Below are 26454 nucleotides of genomic sequence, written 5' to 3'. Positions count from 1 at the left end.
GCTGTCTTTGGGACTGCTTTTCTCTACTACGGGATCTAAATCCCTCCCTGTCCACTTGATCCGTGCTTTGGGGCCGACTCGCTGTTCCCCCCGGAGCTCTCCCCGTTGACGTTGCTTCATCACCCCTGCAACACCGGAGTCGCTCTGTTCCAACCCAACTCAAGAGTTTGTCACACGAGACACCTCCTACAATAACCATGGTCGGAATTGCTTCAGCTGCCGGCCTGGTCGGCTTCCTGTCGGAGCCGGACCCAGAGCTGAAGGTCTTTGCGCTCAAGTCATTAGACGCCCAGGTCGACCTGCTCTGGACTGAAGTGGTGAACGCCGTTCCTGAGATGTAAGTCTACTCTTCCTGACGGATATGTTATCCTCGTCGCGTTCTTTGCATCTCTTGGATGACATGCCCCTGCTGTTGAGTCCGAGGGACCGTGCTGACGGCATCCATCTAGTGAGGCTCTCTACGAGGATGAATCATTCCCTGAACGTGAACTGGCCGCGTTGGTCGCCTCCAAGGTATATTATCATCTCCAAGAGTACAACGAGAGCATGGTACTTGCCCTGGGTGCGGGAAAGCTGTTCAAGCTAGATCACGGCGGCGAGTACGAGGAGACGATCATTGGTAAGATGGGCCTTGTCACTTCTAATTGTTTTGGGCTTGTCCAGTCGCTAACTTGAATGTAGCCAAATGTGTCGATACCTTCATCTCCCTTTCTGCGGCCCAGCGGCCGGCCGGCGGCGACCAGCCAGCCAACTTGAACACCGCATTCCCGGCATCGGCTGAGGGCGCCACGAGCACATCAGCCAGCCTTACCTCCCCAATCACACCATTCTCGAAATCCGCCCTGCCTTCCAAGTCTTTGTTGTCTCGCCAGGAGGTGCCAGGTATCGACGCTGCACACCCCGGAGGCGAGGACACCAGCGTCCAGCATGCCGAAACACCCCTTGTGTTGAAGCGTGGCGTCCAGGGTCAGCTGCAGGCAGTGATTGAGAGCCTTTTTGAGGAGTGCTTCCGCCAGAAGCGCTATCGCCAAGTGATTGGGATTGCGGTTGAGGCAAAGAGCTTGGATGTGTTGCGCATGGCCATCATCCGTGCTAGTGAGGACGAGAAGAAGCAGCAAGGTGAATCTCGGCGGAGTGAGGAGCTCATGGAATATGTTTTGGATATCTGCATGGGTATTGTCCAGGAGCGGGGTTTCCGGAATGAGGTTTGTTCCTGCATCTACGTCCCCTTCTATTCAAGTATCTTCTCCTGACGCCATTCTTTGCAGATTTTGAAGCTCATCCTGGAACTGTTGAACGAAATCCCCTCCCCCGACTATTTCTCGATCGCGAAATGTGTTGTCTACCTGAACGAGCACTCGATGGCCTCCGTCATCCTCCGTCAGCTGGTTGAGAAGGGTGATTCTCGGTCCCTGGCGGTCGCCTACCAGATTTCTTTCGACCTGTACGACAATAGCACCCAGGAGTTCCTCCAGAAGGTCCGTCAGGAGATTGCCGAGCTTGTGCCTGAGAACGAGAAGGAGAACAACGAGAACGATGAAGAGCCCAAGGAGTCCGACCCATTGCTTGAGGACCAAGGAAATTCGTCAAGGCCTTCGGGAGATGGCGACACGAACCTTTTGGATGACTCGCTTTCCGCCTTTAAGAATATCCTGGCGATTCTGGATGGCAAAAAATCCATTCAGCTCAATCTGGAGTTCTTGTATCGGAATAACAAGGCCGATATTGCGATTTTGAACAAGATCCGTGACAGCCTTGAGGCTCGCAACTCCATCTTCCACACTGCAGTCACTCTTTCGAATGCTTTCATGCACGCTGGTACCACCCACGACAAGTTCTTCCGCGATAACTTGGAGTGGCTTGGGAAAGCTGTGAACTGGTCCAAGTTCACAGCCACTGCTGCTCTGGGTGTGATCCATCGTGGAAACCTGAGCCAGGGTCAAAAGCTTCTACAGCCATACCTGCCCCGAGAGCACATCGCTGGTGTTGGAGGGTCAGGCTCGGTCTACAGCCAGGGCGGTTCTCTGTACGCGTTCGGTCTCATCTACGCTAACCACGGTGGCATGGCGGTTGATCTGATCCGCGACCACTTCAAGAAGGCCACTGAAGAGGTGGTTCAGCATGGCGGAGCTTTGGGACTTGGTGTTGCAGGCATGGCAACTGGCGACGAGGGCATCTATGAAGACCTCCGGAACGTGCTCTACACCGATTCGGCTTTGAATGGTGAGGCTGTTGGTCTCGCCATGGGTCTGGTCATGCTGGGCACTGGCAACATGAAAGCATTGGAGGATATGATCCAGTATGCGCACGAGACGCAGCACGAGAAGATTGTCCGTGGTCTGGCCATGGGTATGGCTTTGATCATGTACGGACGCCAGGAAGCGGCCGACGAACTGATCAATGGTCTGCTCGGCGATCCCGATCCTACCCTCCGCTACGGTGGTATTATGACCATCGCTTTGGCCTACTGCGGCAGTGGCAGCAACAAGGCTGTTCGCAAGCTTCTTCACGTCGCCGTCAGTGATGTCAACGATGATGTCCGCCGGGTTGCAGTGCTGAGCTTGGGCTTCATCCTGTTCCGCAAGTACCAAAGTGTTCCCCGCATGGTCGAGCTGCTCTCGGAGTCTTACAACCCTCATGTCCGGTACGGTGCCGCCATGGCGCTTGGTATTTCCTGCGCCGGAACTGGACTTGACGAGGCCATCGACCTGCTGGAGCCGATGCTTAAGGACTCGACCGACTTTGTCCGGCAAGGCGCCTTGATTTCGCTCGCCATGGTTCTTGTTCAGCAGAACGAGGCCATGAACCCCCGCGTCACTAGCCTCCGTAAGGCCATGATGAAGATGATTGGAGACCGCCACGAAGATGCTATGGCCAAATTCGGCTGTGCTGTCGCCCTGGGAATTATCGATGCCGGTGGCCGCAACTGCACGATCAGCCTGCAAACACAGACGGGCAATCTCAACATGCCTGGTATTGTTGGCGCCGCGGTGTTCGTGCAGTATTGGTACTGGTTCCCGCTCACGCACTTCCTGTCTCTCAGCTTTGCTCCCACCTCTGTGATCGGCGTGGACCAGAAACTCGAGGTCCCGCACTTCAAGTTCCACAGCAACACCCGGCCAAGTCTCTTTGACTATCCTCCCGAGCAACAAGTGAAAGCTGAGGAGGCACCAGAGAAGGTGAAGACCGCTGTCCTCTCGACTACAGCCCAGGCCAAGCGCCGCGCGCAGCGTCGGGAAAAGCAGGCACGCCGCGAGAGCATGGACATTGACCAGACACCTACGACTCCCAAGGTTTCCGACCAGCTTCCGGAGAAGATGGAGACCGACGAGGGTGCGGCCAAGGAGGAAGAGGGCAAGGAAGAGGAGGGCAAGGAGGCCGACAAGGGTGCTGTTGAGGGCCAGAAAAAGAAGGCCGAGCGGGAGAAGGTCGGCTACGAGCTAGACAACTTGTCCAGAGTTCTCCCGGCTCAGCTCAAGTACCTCACCTTCCCGGACCCGCGGTACGAACCGGTCAAGAGGGTATGTTGTATCCCACTCCATCTATAGTCTTCTATACTAACGATCTCTACAGCCCACCGGTGGAGTTGTGGTTGTGCTGGACAAGCAGCCCGACGAGCCCCGCGAGACGGTCGAACTCAAGGCCAGCAAAGAAACCCGACAGCCCGCCCCCCGGCCGAAACCCTCCAGGACCGTTTGCAGGCCGCCATTGGCACCGCTGCGCTGCAGACTCCTCAACGGTCCGCCGCTCGCGCCGCGGTGGCCGCCGAATCCACGCCGGCTGCTGGCGCGGCGGCTGCAGCCGGTGTATTGACGGCGGTGGATGAGGATGAGGAAGGTGTGGAGGATGCGCCCGTTCCGGACAACTTCACGTACGAGTCGGACGAGGAGTAGAGGATTCGGAGCTGGATGTATTACTAGATTAATCGGGCTGTCGATGTGTCGTGACCCGGTATACCGAGCCTTGTGATTGATATGGACCTGTTTCTGCATTATTTTGTCTCAAAGTAGAATGTATTCCGACCCCCATCCTCCTACTGCCCGGTATTATTATTGGGGAACCCCATGCTCGTCTCCAAATCTTCACATGCGTGTACTGGGATTACCGTGTACTGTTGTGTCGACCATATCCTGGCGTATAATATCGGTCACCACCTGTAATTTCACAGCCTCGGCACTTTCCCCAACAGGCCATGCGATGACGCAGTGGCTCCAGCCAATCAGTGGCGGCTCAATCAACTCTGACCGAGGATTGTCGCGGGTCCATGTGAAGACGGACATCACCAGCTTCGCCCAGAGTAGAATACACCCCGAAGAAAGTGGTCCCCCTATATGTATACCTGCTGCCCCGTCTTCCCCGGAGATTTCTTTTCTTTCCCACCTCTCTCGTGACTGTCCCTCTTTCTTATCTCTACCCTACCCATCACCCTTCTTTTTTTTTGACCTCCCCCACATCACATCCATAATGTCAAAGACATTTACCAAAGACGACGTTGCGTCGCATAGCAAGGAGGCCGACGGCCTCTGGATCATCGTCGATGAGGACGTCTACGACGTGACCAAGTTCCAGGACGAACACCCTGGTGAGTACCAAGTCCACGCGCTGCGCCGTCCTTACGGCGCGTCGCACAGTCCATTCCCTTCTCCGTGGGGGCTGCACGAGACTCGCATGTGCTGACTCTGGGTGTGCCAACAGGTGGAAAGAAAAGTACGTCATTTTGCGCGCGCGGCGCTACCTCCCCGCGAAACCCTGTATTGACCTTGTGCGCGCAGTTCTCCAGCGTGTGGCCGGAAAGGACGCCTCGAAGCAGTTCTGGAAGTATCACAATGAGGGCATTCTGAAGAAGTACAAGAGCCAGCTGCAGATCGGCTCGTTGGACACCAAGAAGGCGGCTGCCCCGGCCCCGGCCCCAGCCCCCAAGAAGGCTGCGCCCAAGCCGGCCGCTTCTTCTTCTTCAGATGTTACTCCTCCCGCGACGGCGGCGCCGCAGGATCCGTTTGGCGAGCTGATTCCTTTCTCTGATCCCTCCTGGTACCAAGGTGTAAGTTGGCCCGTTGAGAGAATACTGCGGTTGGCTTGTGTCCGACGGAGACTAATGCGTTTGCGCCACCATTACAGTACGCCTCGGCCTATTTCAACGAATCCCATGCCGCTCTCCGCGAAGAGGTCCGCTCATGGGTCGAGAACGAGATCGAGCCGTACGTCGCCGAGTGGGATGAGTCCAAGGAAGTCCCCGGCCACATCTACAAGCAGATGGGTGAACGGGGCTACTTGGCCGGTCTGCTGGGCGTCAAGTTCCCCCAGCAGCACACTCCCTACCGGGTTCAGTCTGTGGAACCCGAGCGCTGGGATTTGTTCCACGAGATGCTGCTGACCGACGAGTTGTCGCGCGCCGGCAGCGGCGGGCTGGTGTGGAATCTGATCGGTGGCTTCGGCATTGGCTGCCCGCCTCTGGTCAAGTTTGGCAAGAAGGAGCTCGTCGACCGCATCTTGCCTGGAATCCTGGCTGGTGACAAGCGCATCTGTCTGGCCATTACCGAGCCCGACGCTGGCAGTGATGTCGCCAACTTGACCTGTGAGGCCAAGCTCAGCGAGGATGGCAAGCATTACATTGTCAACGGTGAGAAGAAGTGGATCACCAACGGCATCTGGTCTGACTACTTCACCACTGCCGTTCGCACCGGCAAGGACGGCATGAACGGCATCAGTGTTCTTCTCATTGAGCGCGAGGCCGGCGGTGTCAGCACCCGGCGCATGGACTGCCAGGGTGTCTGGAGCAGCGGCACAACCTACATCACGTTCGAGGACGTCAAGGTCCCCGTGGGGAACCTGATCGGTAAGGAGAACCAGGGCTTCAAGGTGATCATGACGAACTTCAACCACGAGCGGATCGGAATTGTGATCCAGTGCGTGCGGTTCGCTCGCGTCTGCTACGAAGAATCCGTCAAGTACGCGCACAAGCGCAAGACCTTCGGCAAGCGCCTGATCGACCACCCCGTCATCCGCATGAAGCTAGCCCACATGGCCCGCCAGATCGAAGCCACCTACAACTGGCTCGAGAACACCATCTTCCAGTGCCAGTGCATGGAGGAGACCGAGGCCATGCTCAAGCTCGGGGGCGCCATCGCCGGCCTCAAGGCCCAGGCCACCACCACCTTTGAGTTCTGTGCCCGCGAGGCTTCCCAGATCTTTGGGGGTCTGTCCTACAGCCGCGGTGGCCAGGGCGGCAAGGTCGAGAGACTGTACCGTGATGTCCGCGCCTATGCCATCCCCGGTGGCAGTGAGGAGATCATGCTGGATCTGAGCATGCGCCAGAGCTTGCGCGTCCACGGGATGTTTGGCATGAAGCTGTGATCTGATCTCACGTGGATGATTTCTGTTTGATGCATCATATAGAGCTTGCTGTGGCTTTTCCCCCTTTCTTCTCTTTGCTTGTATTCTTTCCATCCCCATCCCTGGAGGGTTGGGACATGTTCTGGCTAGATATCCTGCCTTGTGACGGCATTTTCCTTTCTTCATTGATTTGTCTGTACGATATATAGTGTTTTGAGGTGACTTGGATAGAACAATTTGACTATGTCCGTTTAGCTCTATTTCTGGCTCATGGAGTTGTATGAACTACATGTTACATAGTCATGGCAAGTCTTGACCGTTTTCTCATTGTTAAGGCTCCGCGACTCAAAAGACCTTGACTAGTTGCGGAACATGGCCCATACAAAGTTAAAGTTGTCTTGCACGGAAGAACGAGCGGCCATCGTGCAGAATCAGTACGGCGGGTCACAGTGACCCACCACGCAGCCGGGCTCAGTTTCCCTTCGCGCATTTCACCACTTCGCGCCCTCCAACTCACTCCCCTAACACACTTTCCTCAGCTGACACACCTCTCTCTCAAGGGTATAAGAATCATAATTCCCCTCGAGAAGTGTGTCCCGATTTTCTCTGTCTCTTTTCAATCACCTGTCTGCGAGACTTGGACTGCGAGTTTCTCCATTGGCGATCGCGGCAATCAGACAGCCCGCAGGTCAGGTCTGCTTCCTGCCACCTCACCTGTCCCCTAGGTATCTTCATCACTCCGTTCAGCTCGGTGTGTGGCTGTTCTCGGATTACGCGTTGGACGATCTACTGGCTGGAGTTTGCCTCTTTGTCCACTCGACTCGGGAGAAGGTTTCTTTGAGCGAGGTGCGTCGTCGCATCCAACTTCCCTCCTTATTTGCCTATGTCTGGCTTGTCTTCGAGTCTGTTGATGCTGATTTATTCGTGACAGTCTAGGGAGCACTACAGATTCATTGGTCACGCCCGAAAATCTACCCTTTAATACCCACCCAAATTATCACCCGACACAATGTCCAACTTTCTCAACCAGGATTTCGGTTCTGATGACGAGGACGATGACTTTAACCCCATCGCCCACGACGACTCAGACGCCGATGAGAAGGAGGCGAAGGTCAGTGATCGCTCCCTGATGGGGTTGGATGAATGGTATACTGATAGCAGGGGAAAATACAGCCGGCGAAAGAGGAACTCAACGGTGCCGACGATGGTGTGAAATACGAGGGCGATGCGCCAGAGGATGATGATGCAAAGGATGCTGCGGAAGATGAGGACGGCGACGATGATGATGATGATGATGACGAAGAGGCCGAAGAAGAGGAAGAAGAGGCCGTTTCGGTGAGTGACCCTACGTGGGTACAGATATTAAAAAGAGCTTGTCGTAGCTGATGGCTGCATTCTTCTAGGGCCGACCTCGCAAGCGCAGACGCGGTGGTGTGCACTCGTTCTTCGAAGAAGAGGCCGGTGTGGATGAGGAGGAAGACGAAGCTGAGGAAGAGGAAGATGAACTCGCCGAGCTCGGTCATGAAATGCACCCGGACGATCTCGATGCCCTGCCCGTGGGCGCTGAAACAGACGACCGCCGCCACCGGGAGCTGGATCGCCAGCGTGAAATCGATGCGAGCATGGACGCAGAGAAACAGGCGCAGATGCTCAAGGAACGCTACGGTCGGAATCGTGCGGCAGCGTCCGACGCTCTCGTGGTCCCTAAACGTCTGCTGCTCCCCAGCGTGGAGGATCCCAGCATCTGGGGTGCCCGCTGCAAGCCCGGCAAGGAGCGTGAGGTTGTTTTCTCTATTCAGCGGAGAATTGAGGAGCGCCCCCCTGGCTCTCGCAACCCCATCCGCATTATTTCAGCCTTCGAGCGTGGGAATGTCATGCAGGGCTGGTTCTACTGTGAGGCACGCCGACAGGCTGATGTCATCGAGGGCCTGGAAGCCATTGCCTTCTACTACCCATCTCAAAAGATGACTTTGGTTCCAGTGAAGGAAATGCCGGATCTTCTTCGTGTTCAGAAGTCGGAAGAGCTTCTGCCTGGCGGTTGGGTCCGCATTAAGCGCGGTAGATACCAGGGTGATTTGGCACAGATCGAGGAGGTTGAGACGAACGGCCTGAATGTCACCGTGCGACTCGTTCCCCGGCTGGATTATGGCATGAATGAAGATGCCGCAGCAGCCCCCGGCGTTGATGCGAAGCGCAAACGTGGTGCCGCCAATATGGTTCGCCCCCCGCAGCGCCTGTTCAGCGAGGCCGAAGCAAAGAAGAAGCATGCGAAGTACCTGTCAGCCACGTCTGGATTGGGTGGCAAGTCCTGGAACTACCTTAACGACAACTACGTTGATGGATTTCTCATCAAGGATATGCGAGTCAACCATTTGAACGCCAAGAATGTCAATCCCCGCCTGGAGGAGGTGACCATGTTTGCTCGTGGCGGCGAGGATGGTACAGCGAACTTGGACCTGGCCTCGCTGGCCGAGACCTTGAAGAACTCTACTGCCGAAGACTCTTACCAACCCGGGGACCCCGTGGAGGTGTATCGGGGCGAACAACAGGGCCTGGTTGGTCGCACAGTGTCGACTCGGGGCGACATCGTCTCATTGCAGGTCACCGAAGGTGATCTTACAGGCCAGACCATTGACGCGCCTGTTCGCACTCTCCGCAAACGCTTCCGGGAGGGTGACCACGTCAAGGTGATTGGGGGTAGCCGATACAACAATGAACTGGGTATGGTGGTGCAGGTCAAGGATGACACCGTCACCCTCCTCAGCGACATGAGCATGCAGGAGATCACGGTCTTCAGCAAGGACCTCCGGCTCTCTGCCGAAATGACTACTGATGGACAACTGGGCATCTATGATGTTCAGGACCTGGTCCAACTTGAGTTAGTTTTCAGCGTGAATTGAGTTCTCCCGAGAATCCGCTAATCTTGTTACAGTGCTGCCACGGTTGCCTGTGTGATCAAAGTCGACCGCGAGTCTCTGCGCGTCGTGGATCAAAACGGGTCTGTTCGCAATGTCCTTCCCAGTCAGATTGCCAACAAGATTACTCCTCGCCGCGATGCTGTAGCAACTGACCGCAATGGCGCCGAGATCCGACATGGCGATACCGTTCGCGAAGTGTACGGAGAGCAGAGAAGCGGCGTTATTCGTCATATTCACCGTTCATTCCTCTTCCTACACAACAAGGCACAGGCTGAAAATGCCGGTATCACTGTGGTGCGAACAACAAATGTCGTCACTGTATCGGCGAGAGGTGGTCGGCCTGCCGGACCCGATCTCACGAAACTGAACCCCGCCCTCAATCAGCAGGCTGGAAGAGGCGGTGGTGGTGGTGCAATGCCACCCCCTCAACGTGGCCGTGACAGGTTAGTCGGAAAGACCGTGACGATTCGGAAGGGTCGTTACAAGGGTCTCATTGGTATCGTGCGGGATGCAGACGACACATCTGCTCAGGTTGAGCTCTACACATCCAACAAGCCCGTGATTTTGGCCCGGGATATCCTGACTCCCAAAGAGTACGTCAGAATCATTTTGCTGTTCATGCGTTCTTTTACTGATCTCCGGCAGTCCTGTTTCCAAACAAACGCTCGATATGGGTCGTGGAAGAGGCTCCCGTGTACCATTCGGTGCATCTGGTGCTCCCGCAAGAGATGGATGGCAGGGTGGTCGAACCCCCATCGCCGCCGCAGATTCTTCAAGAACTCCGGCGTGGGGAGGGTTATCTTCACGCAGTAGGTTGATGCTGTTCCTATTTGGAAACAAGAAGCTAACAAGATCACAGCCCCTGCTTGGGGAGGCATGAGCAGTGCCGCTGCCGGTGCCCGTACTCCGGCATGGAAGGCGGACGGATCACGCACTTCAAACCCCTACGATGGAAATCGCACCGCCTATGGCGGGCTTGGAAACCGCACTCCCGCATGGAATTCTGGCTCCCGGACCCCATACGACGGCGGCTCCGGCTTCGATGCCTTTGCTTCTGGGTCTCGCACCCCTGCCTGGGGTAGTGCGGGTGGTGCCAACGTTGGCAACCGCACCCCAGCTTGGGGCGGACTTTCTAATGGTCGAGACCATCGAGACTTCGATGACGCTCCTACGCCCGGTGCTAGTTACTCTGCGCCTACTCCTGGGGCGTACGCACCAACGCCAGGCGCATCCGCCCCGACCCCGGGCGCATGGCCTGATAACGCCCCCACTCCCGGCGGAGCTTTCAGCGCGCCTACTCCCGGTGGCCCCTCCAAGCGAGGCTATGATGCGCCGACGCCCGCTGCCTACCCCTTCGATGCACCGACACCGGCGATGGGTGGTGGCATGGCTGCTACGCCAGGAGCAGGCTATGGCGGCGATGATGGTGGACCGCGGTACGATGAGGGCACCCCCAGCCCGTAGTTCTAATTTCCTTTTATCAACTCCCTTTGAAGCATTAAAACGGCTGCCGACTGCACTGTCTTTGTTTTTTTTTTTATCTTTATCATTGGCCGCAGGATGGATGGGACGGATCAGCTTCTCATGTGTATTCTACTTTATCCTCGATGTACTTGACAGAACAGCAACAAATGACAACTTGATTTGGGCTGAAAACATCACTGGGACTCTTGAATTGCCTGATCAATGATCTCCGCTGCCCATAGGCACCGTTCGTCCTGGAACCGCGGCGCAACGACTTGCACCGCGCAGGGTGCTCCATCTACTTCGTCTGGATGATCTAGAGCGCAGTCAGAATAAAACCTTTGTCCACGAATACCTAGGCACACTTACAATCTGGTTGCACCTCATCTCCTGTTTTCATCTCCTCGGGATCGAGCTCCTTCGACGCCTTGCCAAAAGGAATGATACAGGCAGGATACTAGATCTTTCGTGAGCAACGACACAAGAACATCACAGATGACAACTTACATCAAGCAGGTTCCACATAACCGTATACGGCGGCCACCCAAAGGTATCATACGCAACAGCCGTGTTCTGCGCCCCGGGCGCCAAAATCACATCCAGCTTCTGATCAACCCATACTCGGCGCCATTCGTCGCTCACTCGCTGTCTAGCCACGTGCAGTGCCTGAATTGTCTGGAATGGCTCCAGGCCTTGCTCAACGGGCCAAGGGCCTGAGAACATCGGCGCCGCAAACTTGGCTACCGAGTTCACGAGGGGCTCGCCGCTGGCCCCGATGTTGTCTTCGTGCGGACCGTAGGTGAAGTATTGAAATGCCAGACGGGATGCATATGCCACGGACAGGCATTCGTTGCCGGGGTTTTCGAGGCGGATGATGCGGTGGCCTGCGCGCGCTAGACGCTCGATTGCAAGATTGAGAGCTCGTTTGATGGGGGGATGGAGCGGGAAATGTTTATCCTCAGCCATTACTCCGATATTCAGGCTCCCATTTCGATCATTCTGGTGCAAATACTGCTTCCACGGCGCCCCGACAGCTGTACAATCCAACTCCCACGCACTTCCGTCTCCTATCACGTTTTGCATCAGCAGTTGCAGATCTGCAATGCTATGTGCCAATGGACCCGCGGAAGGCTTGAGTCCAGGCATTCCCTCCATTGCACCAGATACCTGTCCTCCAAAGGGAATGCGATCTACAGTTGGCTTGAACCCGTACACGCCGCAGCATAGAGAAGGGATACGGATTGAGCCCGCGATGTCAGTGCCCACGCCTAGGATTGATCCGCGAAATGCAACCAGTGCGCCCTCGCCGCCGCTGGAACCTCCGGCTGTGAGGGAGGTGTTGTGCGGGTTTAAGGTACGGCCGAAGATGTTGTTATCTGAGTCTCCGGTCTGGATGGAGTAGGAAGGGTTATTGTTAGCCGTGACCGAAACACGGAGAAGCAAGTAAGTGGGTGATACCCGTACATACCATCATGGTCTGCGGGATATTAGTCTTGACGTACAAGACGGCTCCCAGCTTGAGCAGCATGCTGACGAGCGCCGAGTCGGACGTTGCAAGTGCGTGCTTCAAGAACGACACGTATCCCACCGTGGCTTGCGTGCCCTGTACACAGAAACTGTCTTTCAGACTGATGGGCAGGCCATGAAGAGGGCCAAAGGGCTTTCCCTCTCTGTGCAGATATTCATCCAAGAATTGAGCTCGTTCTAGTGCCTGTGGGAAGAAGGTCTCCGTCAAGCAGGATGTCTATATCAGTCCGACATAAATCAGCATATCAGTTCTTGCGCTAGAGCAGCGCACTTCTACATACCACCTGCTGTGCAATCGCAGCCCGCTTACAAAACGCCGTCGTGACAGCCAGCGAACTAACTTGCCCAGAGGCCAATTTCGGGAGCAGCTGGCTGGCGGTATACTTCTCCGTCAAATCCAACTCGGCCTCAGATAGAATCCCGCTGTGGCGTGGGAGGTTATACTCCAGTAGCCGGCGCGGAGCCTGCGCTAGGAGTTTCTCATCGAGAATCCATTCGCTTGGGATCTTCTCGCGGCATTCGCGCTGCTTCTGCGCAACGAGGTCTCGCCAGTTCGTGTTGCTATTACGGGTGGGTGCGTTGGTATTTGCCATTGAACTTGTATGAATAGAGGTCCAGCCTCGCGTCAGCTTGTGGTGATTGTGTGGTGTATATATGAGACGAAAATGGCCGAGGTATGCGATTCACGATGCCGTATTCTCTATCCGTGTCTTACGTCCTTCCCCGCACCGTTATCTCTAGCTGCGATGGTTGCGTCCACCTGCCGAATCGGGAAGGTCGCTACAATGCCGCTCTCCTTGGTTTTCGTTTAGATCATATTTGGTGTTTTTAGAAGAATATTGTCCTAAAACTCTCCATAAAAATCGGTCCATTTATCAATAAACCACTCAATCAATTCTCCAATCTACTTGCAAGTCATCCCTAGTCTACTAGATGGAATAAGCCCTAATCTCGCTATTTCTCACCGCGCCACCACATCCTCCGGCCGAACGCCCGGGAAATTGGTCAAGTGGTACGCGTCAATCCAAATTTTCTCCCTCTCGCATGTCATTACTCCAAGGCATACCAACCCGTTCAGCCAGTTGTACGGCCCAGGCCCCGTCTCAATCCGTAAATGCGAGAAGAACTCGACGTCGTCCTGCGATACTGTCCCCGGTGGAACTGTTTCTGGATTGGCTTCCACCTGCCTTGCATAGTCCGTGCCTGGACCGGGCCGATAGAGCCCGTGTGCGCGAATGTAGAGATAATGGTTGTCTGTTGTGCGGACGGTGTAACGGGCGTCTAGGGTCATGGACTGCGAAAATTAGTATAGGAGAAGCAGAGATAAAAGCAACAGATTGCCCGGGGTAAGAGACCCCAAAATGGATCAATGAAAAATAGAAACGATTAACTGACATGTGTTCCTTTCACCATGGTTGCCCAGTCTGCTCCCCCTAGCGGAAGTACCTCGCCCTCGATGCCGGGTCCTTTCATGCTGCCGCGGACAATGTTGGCAATACTGCGGATGATACCTGCATTGTGGGGTGCGCCGACATTGATCTCGTCTCTGGCAATGTCGCATTCAAGCCGGTACAGGAACGATAGCGAAGGCTGGCGCATGCGCGGACCCTGCGGAAAGAAGGTATTGCCTGGAGATGGAGTGGCAGACATGATGATTATGCTTACGATTATTGGATCAAGGAGAAAGATAATTAAGATATCTGAGAGGATGAAAAGTGTCTCTTTTGTATGCGTTCAGCGTGGACTCGAACGACGGATATCTATGGAGTCCTAAGTCGTCTCCGCACTGCCCAAACAAGTAGGTCGTCCCACCCCAAGTTTATCTGATCTCGGCCAGGATCTGGCCAGGCACCAAACGGGGGAGGTACAAGAGGTAGCATCTGATTAGCGAGAGTGTTTACTTCAAGCAGGCAGAGGCCGGCTATTTCAAGCTTTACCCCAAACCTCTCCTTCCCATTACCACACCATTCCTTTCTCTCCATTTCTACACCCACCATGCCGTTCGCTCAAGCTCTACTCAGCGACGAAGCAATTCCTGTCGCAGCGCGCCAGCAAGCTCTGGATCGCATCTTTTCTGACCCAGGTATTCCTTGCTCAACCACAACCTCCTCTTTCTGGCTCCAAGAGCCGCACCCGCGCTTCACCCAGCGGGCCCTGACTACCACTACACTGCCCAGCGTGAGCGATGTCGTAATCATTGGCTCTGGGATTACAGGCGTTTCTATTGCACGCACGCTACTCCAATGTCGTGCTCATGAATCTTCCGTGCCGACACATCCAGCCGTCGTCATGCTCGAGGCCCGCGGCATTTGTAGCGGTGCCACGGGCCGTAATGGCGGCCACATCCTCGAGACCGCAGACGAATATGCTGAGCTTGCTGATGTATTTGGTGAGGACGTTGCGCGCAAGACATTACGCTTCCGTCTGTCGCATCTGAAGGAGATGCTTCGCGTTGCGGATGAGTTTGGTTTGACGGAGGAGGCGCAGGCACGCAAAGTGCAGTTCCTCAGTGTGTTTTTCGAGGATGACTCGTTCAAGGAAGCGCTGGATAGACTGCAGAAGTTCAGAGAGGGACTTCCTGAAGAGTCAGCGGAGTGGACTGCCTATGAAGCTGGTGCTATTCCCAAGGTAAGTCCCGCGCTTTTGCGATTATAATCTCATTCTCACCCCATCCCAGGAGTTCAACCTTTCTCGTGCGCGAGGTGTCATTGCTGGTCCAGCTGGTGCTCTGTGGCCCTACAAGTTTGTGACAGGCGTGTTGTCCCGTCTGCTGGAAGAGTATCCGCAGGATTTCCTCGTCGAAGAACATACAGCCGTGACCGCCATCCACAACACATCTTCAACCAAGGAGCTGCGCTACAAAGTCGAGACTAGTCGGGGCACAATCTTTGCCAATCACGTCATTCATTGCACCAACGCACATGTTAGTCACTTGGTCCCAGGCCTGCGTGGACGCATCTTCCCCGTGCGCGGCCAGATGTCGGCGCAGACACCCGGTGACCGGTTCCCATGCCAGGCAAAGGAGCATTCATGGCTTTTCAATTACGAACGTGGCTTCGACTACCTTACCCAGCTTCCGGGTGGCCAGATGATGCTTGGCGGCGGATTCGCGCAGGGCGAGGGCGGCGGGCTTGCCGATCTGGGCATCGCAACAGACTCAGACCTAAGCCTATACATTGACATCCACCTCTCGGGCGCTTTGAGCGCCATTTTCGGCCGCCAGGCTTGGGGGCGTGTGAACGGCGATCCCGTACAGGCAATGTGGACAGGCAACATGGCTTTCAGCTCTGACGGGTTCCCCTGGGTGGGACGGTTGCCTGCTTCGATGACACGTCGTGACAGTGACCGTAGTGCCTCTGCCTCCTCCCACGGCAACGGTGCCGAATGGGTGTGTGCGGCTTTTGGTGGCGAGGGTATGGTGCAGGCTTGGCTGTGCGGCAAGGCCCTGGCCACGATGCTCCTCCTGCAGGACCGCCGACTTGCTCCGACTGCTGACGCAGATATGTCGTGGTTCCCAGATCAGATGCTTGTTTCTGAAGAAAGAATTGCTGCCGCGGAGTTGCCCAACAGCGTGGCTGACAATCGTCGTCAGGCGAATCTGTAGAACGAGGAGGGTTGCGATAGGGTTTCGGCCTGGCCACGCTGTGTAATTTGCTTATTTTCTCTTTGCTTTTTCTGTCTGTTCCTACAACAGGCATCCGTGTTTTATTAGGGTTCAGACAGAAAGCTGGTGCGTCGACTTGCGATCATGTCCTCTTCGTATCTAGCGATCATGAGATCTCAGAAAGCATACCAGGGCTGCAATGCATAAATTATGAATATGAAAGAATGGAAAGTGAGCAAGGGTCTTCTGCATATGGCCATGTTATCTAGTATATTTCTACCAAAAAAGGAAAATAGCCGCATGCCATTATACGTCACAGCTATATCCAAACCATATCAGAGGGGGAAAGAAGAAAAACAGAACAAAATTGCACAAGAAAATATCACCAGGCCAGGCAACTAGATTCTTTGCTCCTCGTACAAAGCCATCAGAGAAATTCCAGAAGTCAACAAAACGACCCTAGACGTTGGACACGGGTGCAACAGCGTCAGTGCGCATGTCCCTGCTCCTCGACCATGCGGTAATACCGCGCCGCCAGGGCAAGGCGTGAATCCTTGCCCCAGATTATCATGGGAATAATAGTCATGGTAACGCCCAGACATATGAAGCCACAGGCAATAAACATGTTCTGCAGACCATCGTGTTTCATCCATGGGGAGATGGCGAAGGGAATGCCGATGCTGGCCGCATTGCGGATGAAGGCCACCCCTGTAAAGGCGTCACCGGTGATCTACAGTAGTCCATGTTAATTAGCAAGGAAGGTCGGCGCACACGTGTTGGTGTGGATATACATACATCACGATAACTATCAATCACGAGAGTCAACGCGGCATCGCTGATGCTGCCAAGGCCGAAGCCGAACAGTGCGCCACCGACACTGGGATAGATCCAGTGCATGCCCTGTAACAAGACCGAGAAGTTAGCGGGGTCGGAGATGTCCGGGCGAAACAAAAATTCCAAAAAAAATGCTAGGTGCAAATGCAGGTGGTGCTGCACGCAGTGTAACCTTACCCGAGAAATGGTGACACCGAACATAATCAAACCGCCCGCCATGGCCACTGCCGGCAGGTGCAGAATGTACAGACGCATCTCCGGCTCGTAAAATCCCTTGTTTCGGCGGGAGAAGTACAGAATCGACCGATCTCCCAGGACACCGCCGTAGATGGCGCCGATGAGGTTGCCAATAAATGGACCGGCGCTCATGAACCCGATCTGCTCGGGTGTGAAATTATAGGGTGGCAGCGGAAACACGAGAGCTAGAACATTCGCCGTGATGGTCAGCCAGATGACGCCGGCGGCGTACTGGAGGGCGGCGAACATGACCGGAGGGAAACTGAAGAGCACAATGAAGGGGCGGTAGTAATACGGCCAGATGGGTTCTGGAGTAGCCGTTACCAAGGCGAGGCGCTTGCGCCATGAGTTATGTGGGATGGTCGGGTCCAGCTCGTGGTGCAGGTTGCTGGGCTCGACAGGGATGGGGGTCTTAGTATCTGCTTGGACCTTAATCCTGGAGGCTAGCTGGTCGGCATCTTTTGCGGTGGCCGGCAGTTCGTCGTCGTCTGATCCGGAGCGCACCTGGCCTGTAAGTACAGGTACATACTTGGTTTCCTCGTAGGCGACCACAAAGATGAGCAGGAGAATGGCATTGAATATTCCCATGGTGCGGTACGACCAGCGCCAGCCCTGGGCGGTGGCCTGGACACCCGCCGCCATGGGAGTCAGAAAGCTCTGTGGTGGAATTATCAGCATAAGCACCCAATCTCTGACATGGATACATACACCAATCATGACCATCGTCATGTACAGGCCATTCATGCTGCCTCGGTGGTGGACGAAGAACAGATCGGCAATCTGTGTAACGTCAGCTGGCTGGTATAACCATCAAATTAGGGCTCAGCTACGGTAATCTCCGCGATAGCCTCATTCGTTGCACCGGCCAGGCCTTGCAGTAGATTGGTGACATACAGTTCCGTTAGGCTGTGCAGGTTGGCGGTCCAAAAGGCAGTGACCAGCATCAGCGCAGTCGAAACAATGTACACGGGACGCCGGCCGTATTTTTTTGCGAGAGGGATGAAGAACACACAACCCATTGCGAGACCGACATAATTCACCGACACGGCTTGGTTGAGTTGCGTATAAGAGACCTGGAGGTCGACGACCATCTGCTGCCAAAAAATACCCTGGATAGAGAGCCTGCGAGTGTTGTGGGTTACTAACGAGGCCAAGTCATTTGATATTCAACCTACGCTGTGAAAATAACGATCGTCATAGCCAGCACAATGCCGAAGTTAACTGATTTCCGCAGCGTGCTCCAATTCTGTAGCCTAGTATCAGACCTGAACAAGCAACAACCCACAGTGCAACGTACCAGGGGCTCATTAGGGTCGCTCGACGGAATTGGGTCGAGAATAATGGCTCGCTGTCCATGGAGGTCAATTCCATCTTCTAAAAAGACATCAGCCTTTCCGTAGTGTCATTCAAGAAGAAAAGAAATACCACTAATCAACCGAAAAGTGCCCGGGGGAAGAATGGCATCCCTAGACCCTTCAAAGTTTCCAGCCATGTCTCGCTCGGAAAGAAGAAGATCGTTCTCGCTAGGATGTGTCCGAGATCCTGCCATGCAGGCGATGGTGCAACAGTCGATATATAGATTTTTCCTTCTGTGTCCGGGTTGTAGACGCGACCGGCCACATGATAGACGAACAGACTATCTTCCACGCCACCGTACTGGGTACGAAGCGAGATACGCAGACACCTTGCTCTATTTCGGTGCCAGTGGCGTGGACCTAGACATGGGGAGATAGCCCCCCGCGGATCTGGGGATGACTATCTCTGGCTCCACATGGTGAGTTTTTAGGGCTGGAGTGTGTCGACCTGCCCGAATAGGAATGGAGCGCCGCGACTAGGGGCTTGGGAAGGTCGGGTATGTTGAAGTGTAATTCCAGCCATGGCTCTGCGTTTGGTCTTTCGCGTCGAATATACTGTGATTGGAAGGTGGACGCAAAATGGCCATCGCTTGATAACGCCGCAAGTCGAATCCAGGCAGATGGAGTTACGATGTAGATCGACGCACGGACTGTCGCTCTATGTTAGCTGGATAGCATCCGCCGCGGTACATGATTGTCTATCTACAACTTCCCAGGAGCAAGGAAATGGGCATATTCTGCTCACGACACTCGAAGGCTATCCGGAAACATGACCAACAAGCGGGTAGTCAAACTGGATCTATTTTCTTTGCAGAAAGGTTTTTGAAAGATCTCATTCAATCAACATTCAGCGAAACTGATAATCATTCGTTCGACAGATCATGATATTTCCTCAGTTGCGCGAACAGTAAGCCTGGCATTCTCGCCTGATCCCTTGATCCGATGGCTACGTCCCAACGCGCCGCCGTGGAGCCAGCTGGACGGCGATTCATGGAAATGGCAATATCGTCGAGTCCAGCGAGTGATGCTCGAGGGCCAAGTGCGTCGTTCCGCCGGAGTACTTCAAATGGCGCGCGCGTTTCCACACAAGATCCAGAACACCCATTTTCCAGCAGTTGATGGTGCCTCAGCCACGACACCTGAGAAAGTTGCACAGGTCTCTCCGTCGGAAGAGCCAGATCCCAGCTTGAGCAATGCGGATGCAGGAGCTGTGATCTTCCTTTTCCCTCCCAAAGATAGGACGTCGTGGTCCCTGTCCCGGATATTCCTTTCGTGCAAGCTGTGGCTGCTTGATATGCTGAAACCTGCTCGGGATAGCGGAGCAAACAACGAGGTGGGTCGGCCTCTCTCCCCATCGCATAGTTCCATGGCCTAACCAGTTTTTGTCCAGCGCCTTGCCCAGCTCCTTGGCGCACATGAAACCAGCTTGTTATCCTTGCAGATGAAATACCCCCGCCGGCGACTGTGGTACCTTGAAGTCGTCGCTGTGCATCCGGCGCTGCAATCACGCGGCCTCGGCGGGGGCGTGATGAAATGGATTCTGGAGCATGTTGAGCACGATCCGGTGTATCTGGAGTGCACACGGCAGGAGAATATCAAGTTCTATGAGAGTTTCGGGTTCCGGGTGGTTGAAGAGGTGGAGCTGGCGGATGACGAGGCCAAAGTGAAGTACTGGGTGATGATCCGCTCGGAGGAAAGCGAAGAAGCTTGATAGTAGTAAAGAGGGAAGAAGACATCTTTGTGACAAGGATAGAGGCAACGTTGTGCAAAGGGTGAAACATAGACAGCCGAATCGAGTCACAGCAGCCCCATTTCAATTCCCCTTTCTCGGGCTACCTGGTCTACACTTAAATCTGGGTCGTCTCGTCGCCACACCTCCTCCAATAAACTTAGAAGCAACTCATCCTGGCATGTGCGAAGAAGAAAGCTCCTGATTTTCTTCTGCCAGTCTGGCCGGGCACGCAGAACGGTGATTTCTAGCCCGGCAACAAATAGGGGATAATTCGTTGCATTCTGGATGAAGGCGTCCTCTTCCGAACCCTCCGCACATGCCAGACGCAAAGCATCAAGATTGGCAAGAATCCGCGCTACAAGGATCGTTGCATCCGCAGGACACGCGCCGGACTGACGCCACGCTGAGACATTTGGGGACTGCTGATTGCCAGGTATGCGAGCTTGCTGTCGCAGTGTGAGGATACCTGCCAGTCGGTGTGCTTCCCAAAGATAGCACTGCAAGAAGTTTCCTGAATCGCCAGGCCAGTCCCAAAAGCTCTGCTCAGTCGTCTCGAAACCAATGCCGGCGAACATATCCAGCAAGGCGCGAGGCAAACCACTCACAGGCTCAACGCCTCCTCTGGGTTCTGCGCGCTGGCAATAGCGTCGCCAAATCCCAATACACGGATTCTGGCGACCGATTGCAAAGATTGGAAGGTCCAGCACCCCCATGACCTCCAGAAGGTGCGTACGGAACTTGGACGGGGTGGATGGGTGGTGCAGATCCTCGAGCAGGATATTGTGCATGCCTTCCAGATGCACCGTCCACGGAAAGCCATGCATCAGCTGGACAATAGGGAGTTTTCTGTCAGAAGCTTATTTTGCTTATTATGTCCGGAGTACCTGAAACATGGAGTCCGGGGCAAGGGGAGACGGGTGACCTACGCCGATGCTACACAACAGCAGGCCAGCGGCCAGTGTTCCATCCAACAGGGTCGAGCTGCATGCCAGCTCTGACCGAAATGTCCGGAGCGCTGCATCGAAGTACTCGAAGAACTGTGGGGTCAGACTGGGTGCAAGTGAGAGCTGGAGGGCCAGGCAGGTTGTGTATAGTGCGCTGGATTCCTGACAGAGCTCCGGGAGACGCGGTTGGAGCATGCTCTCTTCAGCAGTCGTTGAGTGAAGAACATTAATTCCCGAGCGCAAGACTGCACCTGGTCAGTTTTTGGTGCCCTGGATTTCGAGGATTCATTCACTCACATTCATTGAACAGGGCCTCATCGCTGCTTGTGTCTTGCCCCGGAGAACTCCCCGGCTCATCGCTGGCGGTCATCACATCTACATATTCTGCCTGTCAATATCAGACGGCAGAGAGTAAAACCATATAGGAAGGAAACCGACTATCCGAATCCAACTGCCGTGTCCCTGCGGCCCTCCTCCGCTCTCGACTCAAATCTCTCTGTCTACCCTTCTGCCTCGGCGGCACACTCTCCTTGACGGGCTTATCAGCGCCCATAAACTTACCGCGCGAGGCAATCCCCGTGCCCCATCGCAGCCGAACCTCATAGCCCTCGCAGGCGACGCCGCGCTGCTCGCAGTTTCGACACGTCGGACGGGTGTTATCGCAACGCCGTCGACGGTTCTTGCAGGTCCAGCAGCCTTGATGTGAGCGGGTCGACATGCCTGATTGAAGTGAATCCTTGCACGAAGACCGTTGGCAACGCTGCGCGGGAATGCGGGGAGAAAAGGCAGGTGTGGATCAGGCTGGTGGAGTGAGCGATAACGGGTCCGACTGCCTGATCGGGGCTGGACAGGGCGAATCCTGGACCTTAATAAAACGCGGCGCGATATGGCATCTGGCCGAGTTGGAGAGATATATTGCATTCCGGACATCTTGTTCGAAACTCTTCGTTGGGTATACTGAGAAAAAAATGTCTTTCCAAAGCCCTAGTTCAACCTGCCGCACATCCATCCCCAGCCTGGGGACATTGGACGGACTGCAATATGAAAACGGCGTGCGGCAATTCTGTGGAATTCCATATGCTCACCTATCAAAGCGCTGGACACGATCAATGTTAAAGACCGCATGGAAAGGGGGACATCATGACGGGACTCGTTTAGGGTACAACATATCTACTAAGGCTCAGATATATATCACTAACATGATCACAGAAATGACTGTCCAAGCCCCAAGATCGACGGCGACGACAGCGACGACCTAGTTCCCGTCCCACCGGCAGCGCACTTTCCCAACCCGCCAGACGTAGATGAACTATCCGCTCTGGTGATGAACATCGTCATTCCCTGCACCATCAACCCAAATACTACCAACAATACACCGCTCCCCGTCCTGGTGTATGTCCACGGCGGATCCCTGCTGTACGGCGGCGCCAATCTCCCCATTTTTGATGCCGTCAACCTAGTTTCCCACAGCATCGCCATCGGCAAACCCATCATAGTCGTCAACTTCAACTACCGCGTCGGCATCGGCGGATTCCTAGCCGGCGATGCCATTGCGCGCGAGCTGGCGCGCGATGGGTTTGCGGGCAGTGGAAACTTCGGATTCACAGATCAGCAGGTTGCGTTCGAGTGGGTGCAGCGGTACATCCCGTTCCTGGGCGGAGATGCCAACAATGTCACAGCGGTGGGTGAGTCCGCTGGTGGTATATCCATCAGTAACCAGCTCCTAGCAAAGAACCCAACGATTTTCAATCGCGCAGTGTGCATGTCTGGATTATCCGCTGCTATCCCGGCGTGGACGATGAAGCAGCATGACCGGTTCTTCGGGGACGTGTGTCGCCATTTTGGCATCGATCCTGCAAGACCTGATGCCCTGGACGGACTCCGCGCTGTACCGCAGCAGGAACTTGCGAATGCAACCCCAATTATTCAGGGCGTGCTGACTGGCACGGGGAATCCATGTCTGGATGGATGGTTTTATGGAAATTCGGACCCGCGGGATATCCATGCTCCGCCGGGCTGGCTGGAGGGACTTATGCTGGGCGATACCTACCATGAAGGCGTGATCTTCCACCTTAATCTGCTGGAAGAGGACTATGAGAGCATTCGCCGAACTCTCCAATCCTATATCGAGAACGAGGTATATACGGACCAAATACTGGATGACTACGGGATCAACAAGGATCTATCTCCCGAGGAGCTGCTCCTCCGCGTTGAACACATGTGCGGCGATGCCATCTTCAAGATTCCCAATTACGTGCAGGCGCAGACACATCTGTCCAAAAACGTGTCAATTGGCTCTACGCTGTTTATGTACCACTTCGATCAGCGATCCCGCATCCCGAATGCGTTGGAGGGAACGGCATACCATGCCCATGAACTGCTCTATCTATTTGGGAACCTAGACCATGCGCTCAACGAAGATGAGCGTCGCATGGCGCGGGAGTTTGCATCCGCATGGATCTGTTTCGTGAACGGGCTGGAGCCATGGGATGCCAGTGAAAAGAAGTGGATGGTCTGGGGTCCAAACAGTAGCGTGAAGCTCAAATCAGAAGAGGAAGATGATACCGTGAGAGGCTATGCTCGGATGAAGAAGGTCTTGAACCTGGGGAGCGGCGAGATATGGAAGAAATGGCTGGCTGGTGTGGATGCTCTAGTAAATCATCGACAGCACTGGAAAGAATAGATGGATGGATACAAGGTCACCACGGCCACCATTTCACTCGGTTCCGATGCATTGGCAACAGGATACAATAAAAGATAACGCTCTCGAGATATGAAAAGTCCCACAACTCCTTGTCTGGTGTTGTATGTAACCGATCCAAACAGCGTAATGCGAAGTGAAGTGAAGAGAGAGAAGATAAGAACACCATATTTAGAAAGTGTATCCCCCAAACGGATCACAAAAAGAGAAAAAGAAAAAAAAAAGTGTACATATTACAAGAATCCGTTAATCGGCAAGGTTACTAGGGCGGAACAGCACGCGCCAAGACCCTGATATTGTCCACGAACCCCTTGACGAGCTCTTCGTACTGGTTGTTTGGGTTACCTTCCATGGCAAGGTTGCCCTGGCGGCGGATTTCGGCAGCAGACGCCTCAATCTCGAGCTCGTGCTCGAAATCGTTTTTTGTAGGAGGCTAAACAGGTCGTGTGGTCAGTGCATGTTTTGGAGTGGGACAGTAATATGGGTTCTAAACTCACCTCGGCGCGAGCCACCTGGGTCAAATCGACCTGATACGCCAAATGTCGGTAGCTCATGCGATCCTTGTTGCGCTCGCCGCGGCCGCCCTTGGCTGCGTCCGCGACGGTCAGATTGTGGATGTCGCCCTCGTACTCCATTTCCAAATTCACACTCACACGCCAGTCCACATGGGTGCTGGGGCTGTAGACATCGAAATCGGCGACGCGGCACTTGATGATCTTGGCAAGAACCTCGCCGGTGCGCTGGTCCGTCGTCACGCGGACTCGGGGCTTATGTCGTGGGTTCAGATTGTGGCGGATTACTGGCGGCAGGTCGGCCGCCGAAACCTCGTAGAACGTGTCTCGCTCCTTTTTGTGCGCATACGAGAGCGGAATGCGATTTGGGTTGGTATGCGGCAGGGATTCTTTGACAGCATCATTCAGAAAATTATTCATGGCCCGGTGTTGCTCCTGAAACACGGTTAGTATCCGTCGTAGGCATGTGAATTAGGAACTTACAATGCTCATATTACTCTCAAAAGATGTTCGAAGCATTGGGTTCTTGCGGTTAATAACACTCTCGGTCAGGATAGGAAGATTCAGCCGCTCTGACCGATCCATGTCCAGGACACGGCCTAACTTCGCCTCAACCTCAATGATCGCGCCCTGACCAGCAGCGGCCGAGCCCGCCGCCCCAGCCGCCACATCGTTTCTCAATACCACATGTTCGAAAAGGAAATCACAGAGACGCTTGGTGACTTCCTCATGAGGAATGAATCCAGTAATGGAAGGCTCCCAGGGCCCAAGAGAGCCAACTTCTTTTGAAACTGCTGGCGCGGGTTGCATTGATGGCCCATTGGTGTTGGTTGGAGGCGCGATTGACGCCCGAGCCATTGACGGAGAGTGTGCCGTGGGCCCTGCTACAGAGGACGATCGTCTGTGCTCGGTCCAGGAATCCTGATGCGCGCGTCTCGCATGTTTTGGAATGGGCGGCTGCTGGTTCGGGATCATTGGGCATTTGCCTTTGGTTCGAACAGATCTCCGAGCATAGATAGGAGGCTCGTTGTACCTCCTCCTCTTCGGCTTGGGCGGTTGTCCATCGACGCTTGCGCGCGCAGTCGGCTCATGGTCTATGTCCATCTTCATCGCGGGGGCGCGTGCCCCAAGTGCCGAAGGCGAGCTGTCCACCTGCATCCCTGGCGCAACGGACGCGACATGTGGCCCCGGACCTGCAATTGGAGGTGCTTCTCTGGTCTCTGGGGCAATGGCGACGTTGTTTGTTCGGGAGGCGGACTTTAAACCCACACTCTCGACAGGTTCTTGCTTCAGCCCCGCAGAGGTAATCTGGGGAGCCGGATCAGATGGTCGAGAACTAAGAGGCGACAAGTGTTTCCGGGTCACTGGGGATTGAGTTTGTGGCGAATCACGGGTTAAAGGATCGTGCGCGGGCCGCGGGCTAGAGAGTGGGTTTCGGGGAGAATCGTGACCCGAGGATGGAGGGCGGGCAGACGATGGCGAACGACGCGACGAGAAGGTAGGCGGTGGACCAAGAGGCGTACTGGGGACCGAGCGATGCGCAGAAGGAGAGAAATGTTGCGTCGGAAGCGACTGCGGCGTGGCAGACGGTGGGCTGTCGCGGGGCCGAAAGGACTCGCTCGGGGCACGCGGGTTCGTCATCACCGTCTGAAGGGAGTGGGAACGCTGCTGCGCAAAATAGGACTGCTGTTCAGGATGCTGGGGTCCCGCGCTCATGGGATGTGGCGTGTACGGTGAAGCCAGTGGAGCGGCGGGTTGCGGCGCGTTATACGGTGGCGGCGCGCCGAACGCATCTCGCGCTCCCGGCGCATAGGGAGCCGGCGCATATTGGGGGCTCTGGCTGCGATTCGATTGCACTGTAGTGTTCAGCGGCGGTGGTGCATTGAATTGTTGGTAGGGCGATTGGGTCGGGCCGTAGGGTGAGGATCGATCGGGGGAAACGTGGTGGGCATGCGGTTGTGCGGGTCGCGCAACATATTCAGAAGGATAGGGCATCGGCTTATGGGCGTGCGGCGGATGCGATGGCTCCGATGGAGGGCTCGAGGATTTGGCGGGAGGGTTGGAGGCGCCGCCGGCCTCGCTGTTCATGATGGTGCGCAAATCCATGGCGACGGCATCCAGGGTCGCGACGACCGAGAATTATCGATGCGAAGGAACAAGCGAAGGCGACATCCAACCCAGCGGCAGAGTCGAGTTCAGGGCAGAGACCAGGCCGCGGTGGGTGGGAGGGGATGGAGGACAAAGAGGGAAAAGAAGCGAGGGAGAAAGAAGTTCGAGTTCAGGGAGCTGGGCG

General features: G+C 55.1%; 13 protein-coding genes across 13 annotated transcripts; 7 read left to right on the top strand and 6 right to left on the bottom strand.

The window, feature by feature from the left end:
- Positions 1–197: 197 nt before the first annotated feature.
- Positions 198–3893, top strand: N7474_008340 (proteasome regulatory particle base subunit RPN2; the record flags this gene model as incomplete). Its single annotated transcript, XM_057199750.1, has 6 exons — positions 198–337; positions 450–619; positions 682–1205; positions 1269–3521; positions 3574–3630; positions 3702–3893. The coding sequence occupies 6 exons, from the start codon at positions 198–200 to the stop codon at positions 3891–3893; spliced, it is 3336 nt and encodes a 1111-aa protein (XP_057050451.1).
- Positions 3894–4464: 571 nt separating this feature from the next.
- Positions 4465–6354, top strand: N7474_008339 (putative acyl-CoA dehydrogenase; the record flags this gene model as incomplete). The annotated part of the gene is made up of 3 exons (XM_057199749.1): positions 4465–4622; positions 4696–5041; positions 5119–6354. 3 exons carry the CDS (start codon positions 4465–4467, stop codon positions 6352–6354), a joined length of 1740 nt encoding a protein of 579 aa, XP_057050450.1.
- Positions 6355–7342: 988 nt separating this feature from the next.
- Positions 7343–10715, top strand: spt5 (transcription elongation factor spt5; the record flags this gene model as incomplete). Its single annotated transcript, XM_057199748.1, has 6 exons — positions 7343–7444; positions 7492–7668; positions 7737–9211; positions 9266–9844; positions 9897–10060; positions 10111–10715. The coding sequence occupies 6 exons, from the start codon at positions 7343–7345 to the stop codon at positions 10713–10715; spliced, it is 3102 nt and encodes a 1033-aa protein (XP_057050449.1).
- A 489-nt stretch (positions 10716–11204) lies between these two features.
- On the bottom strand, positions 11205–12835 carry gmdB (general amidase GmdB; the record flags this gene model as incomplete). The annotated part of the gene is made up of 3 exons (XM_057199747.1): positions 11205–12097; positions 12180–12459; positions 12524–12835. The coding sequence occupies 3 exons, from the start codon at positions 12833–12835 to the stop codon at positions 11205–11207; spliced, it is 1485 nt and encodes a 494-aa protein (XP_057050448.1).
- Positions 12836–13203: 368 nt separating this feature from the next.
- N7474_008336 (uncharacterized protein) lies at positions 13204–13533 on the bottom strand (the record flags this gene model as incomplete). The annotated part of the gene is made up of 1 exon (XM_057199746.1): positions 13204–13533. The coding sequence occupies one exon, from the start codon at positions 13531–13533 to the stop codon at positions 13204–13206; it is 330 nt and encodes a 109-aa protein (XP_057050447.1).
- A 95-nt stretch (positions 13534–13628) lies between these two features.
- On the bottom strand, positions 13629–13892 carry N7474_008335 (uncharacterized protein; the record flags this gene model as incomplete). Its single annotated transcript, XM_057199745.1, has 1 exon — positions 13629–13892. One exon carries the CDS (start codon positions 13890–13892, stop codon positions 13629–13631), a length of 264 nt encoding a protein of 87 aa, XP_057050446.1.
- Positions 13893–14237: 345 nt separating this feature from the next.
- Positions 14238–15846, top strand: N7474_008334 (NAD(P)/FAD-dependent oxidoreductase; the record flags this gene model as incomplete). The annotated part of the gene is made up of 2 exons (XM_057199744.1): positions 14238–14870; positions 14920–15846. 2 exons carry the CDS (start codon positions 14238–14240, stop codon positions 15844–15846), a joined length of 1560 nt encoding a protein of 519 aa, XP_057050445.1.
- Positions 15847–16333: 487 nt separating this feature from the next.
- Positions 16334–18466, bottom strand: N7474_008333 (putative MFS transporter; the record flags this gene model as incomplete). The annotated part of the gene is made up of 8 exons (XM_057199743.1): positions 16334–16576; positions 16642–16746; positions 16858–17574; positions 17626–17697; positions 17748–18039; positions 18093–18163; positions 18215–18291; positions 18343–18466. 8 exons carry the CDS (start codon positions 18464–18466, stop codon positions 16334–16336), a joined length of 1701 nt encoding a protein of 566 aa, XP_057050444.1.
- An 872-nt stretch (positions 18467–19338) lies between these two features.
- N7474_008332 (uncharacterized protein) lies at positions 19339–19647 on the top strand (the record flags this gene model as incomplete). Its single annotated transcript, XM_057199742.1, has 1 exon — positions 19339–19647. One exon carries the CDS (start codon positions 19339–19341, stop codon positions 19645–19647), a length of 309 nt encoding a protein of 102 aa, XP_057050443.1.
- Positions 19648–19713: 66 nt separating this feature from the next.
- Positions 19714–19983, top strand: N7474_008331 (GNAT family N-acetyltransferase; the record flags this gene model as incomplete). Its single annotated transcript, XM_057199741.1, has 1 exon — positions 19714–19983. The coding sequence occupies one exon, from the start codon at positions 19714–19716 to the stop codon at positions 19981–19983; it is 270 nt and encodes an 89-aa protein (XP_057050442.1).
- An 86-nt stretch (positions 19984–20069) lies between these two features.
- Positions 20070–21666, bottom strand: N7474_008330 (Zn(II)2Cys6 transcription factor; the record flags this gene model as incomplete). The annotated part of the gene is made up of 4 exons (XM_057199740.1): positions 20070–20831; positions 20889–21193; positions 21246–21332; positions 21387–21666. 4 exons carry the CDS (start codon positions 21664–21666, stop codon positions 20070–20072), a joined length of 1434 nt encoding a protein of 477 aa, XP_057050441.1.
- Positions 21667–21916: 250 nt separating this feature from the next.
- Positions 21917–23631, top strand: N7474_008329 (uncharacterized protein; the record flags this gene model as incomplete). The annotated part of the gene is made up of 2 exons (XM_057199739.1): positions 21917–22059; positions 22158–23631. The coding sequence occupies 2 exons, from the start codon at positions 21917–21919 to the stop codon at positions 23629–23631; spliced, it is 1617 nt and encodes a 538-aa protein (XP_057050440.1).
- Positions 23632–23911: 280 nt separating this feature from the next.
- Positions 23912–26267, bottom strand: triA (uncharacterized protein; the record flags this gene model as incomplete). Its single annotated transcript, XM_057199738.1, has 3 exons — positions 23912–24082; positions 24147–24596; positions 24645–26267. The coding sequence occupies 3 exons, from the start codon at positions 26265–26267 to the stop codon at positions 23912–23914; spliced, it is 2244 nt and encodes a 747-aa protein (XP_057050439.1).
- Positions 26268–26454: the final 187 nt, after the last annotated feature.

This window comes from Penicillium riverlandense (assembly GCF_028828495.1).
Source record: "Penicillium riverlandense strain IBT 135883 chromosome Unknown utg000007l_segment0_segment0, whole genome shotgun sequence".
Taxonomy (NCBI): Eukaryota; Fungi; Ascomycota; class Eurotiomycetes; order Eurotiales; family Aspergillaceae; genus Penicillium; species Penicillium riverlandense.
This window is presented reverse-complemented; position numbering and strand designations above follow the sequence as displayed.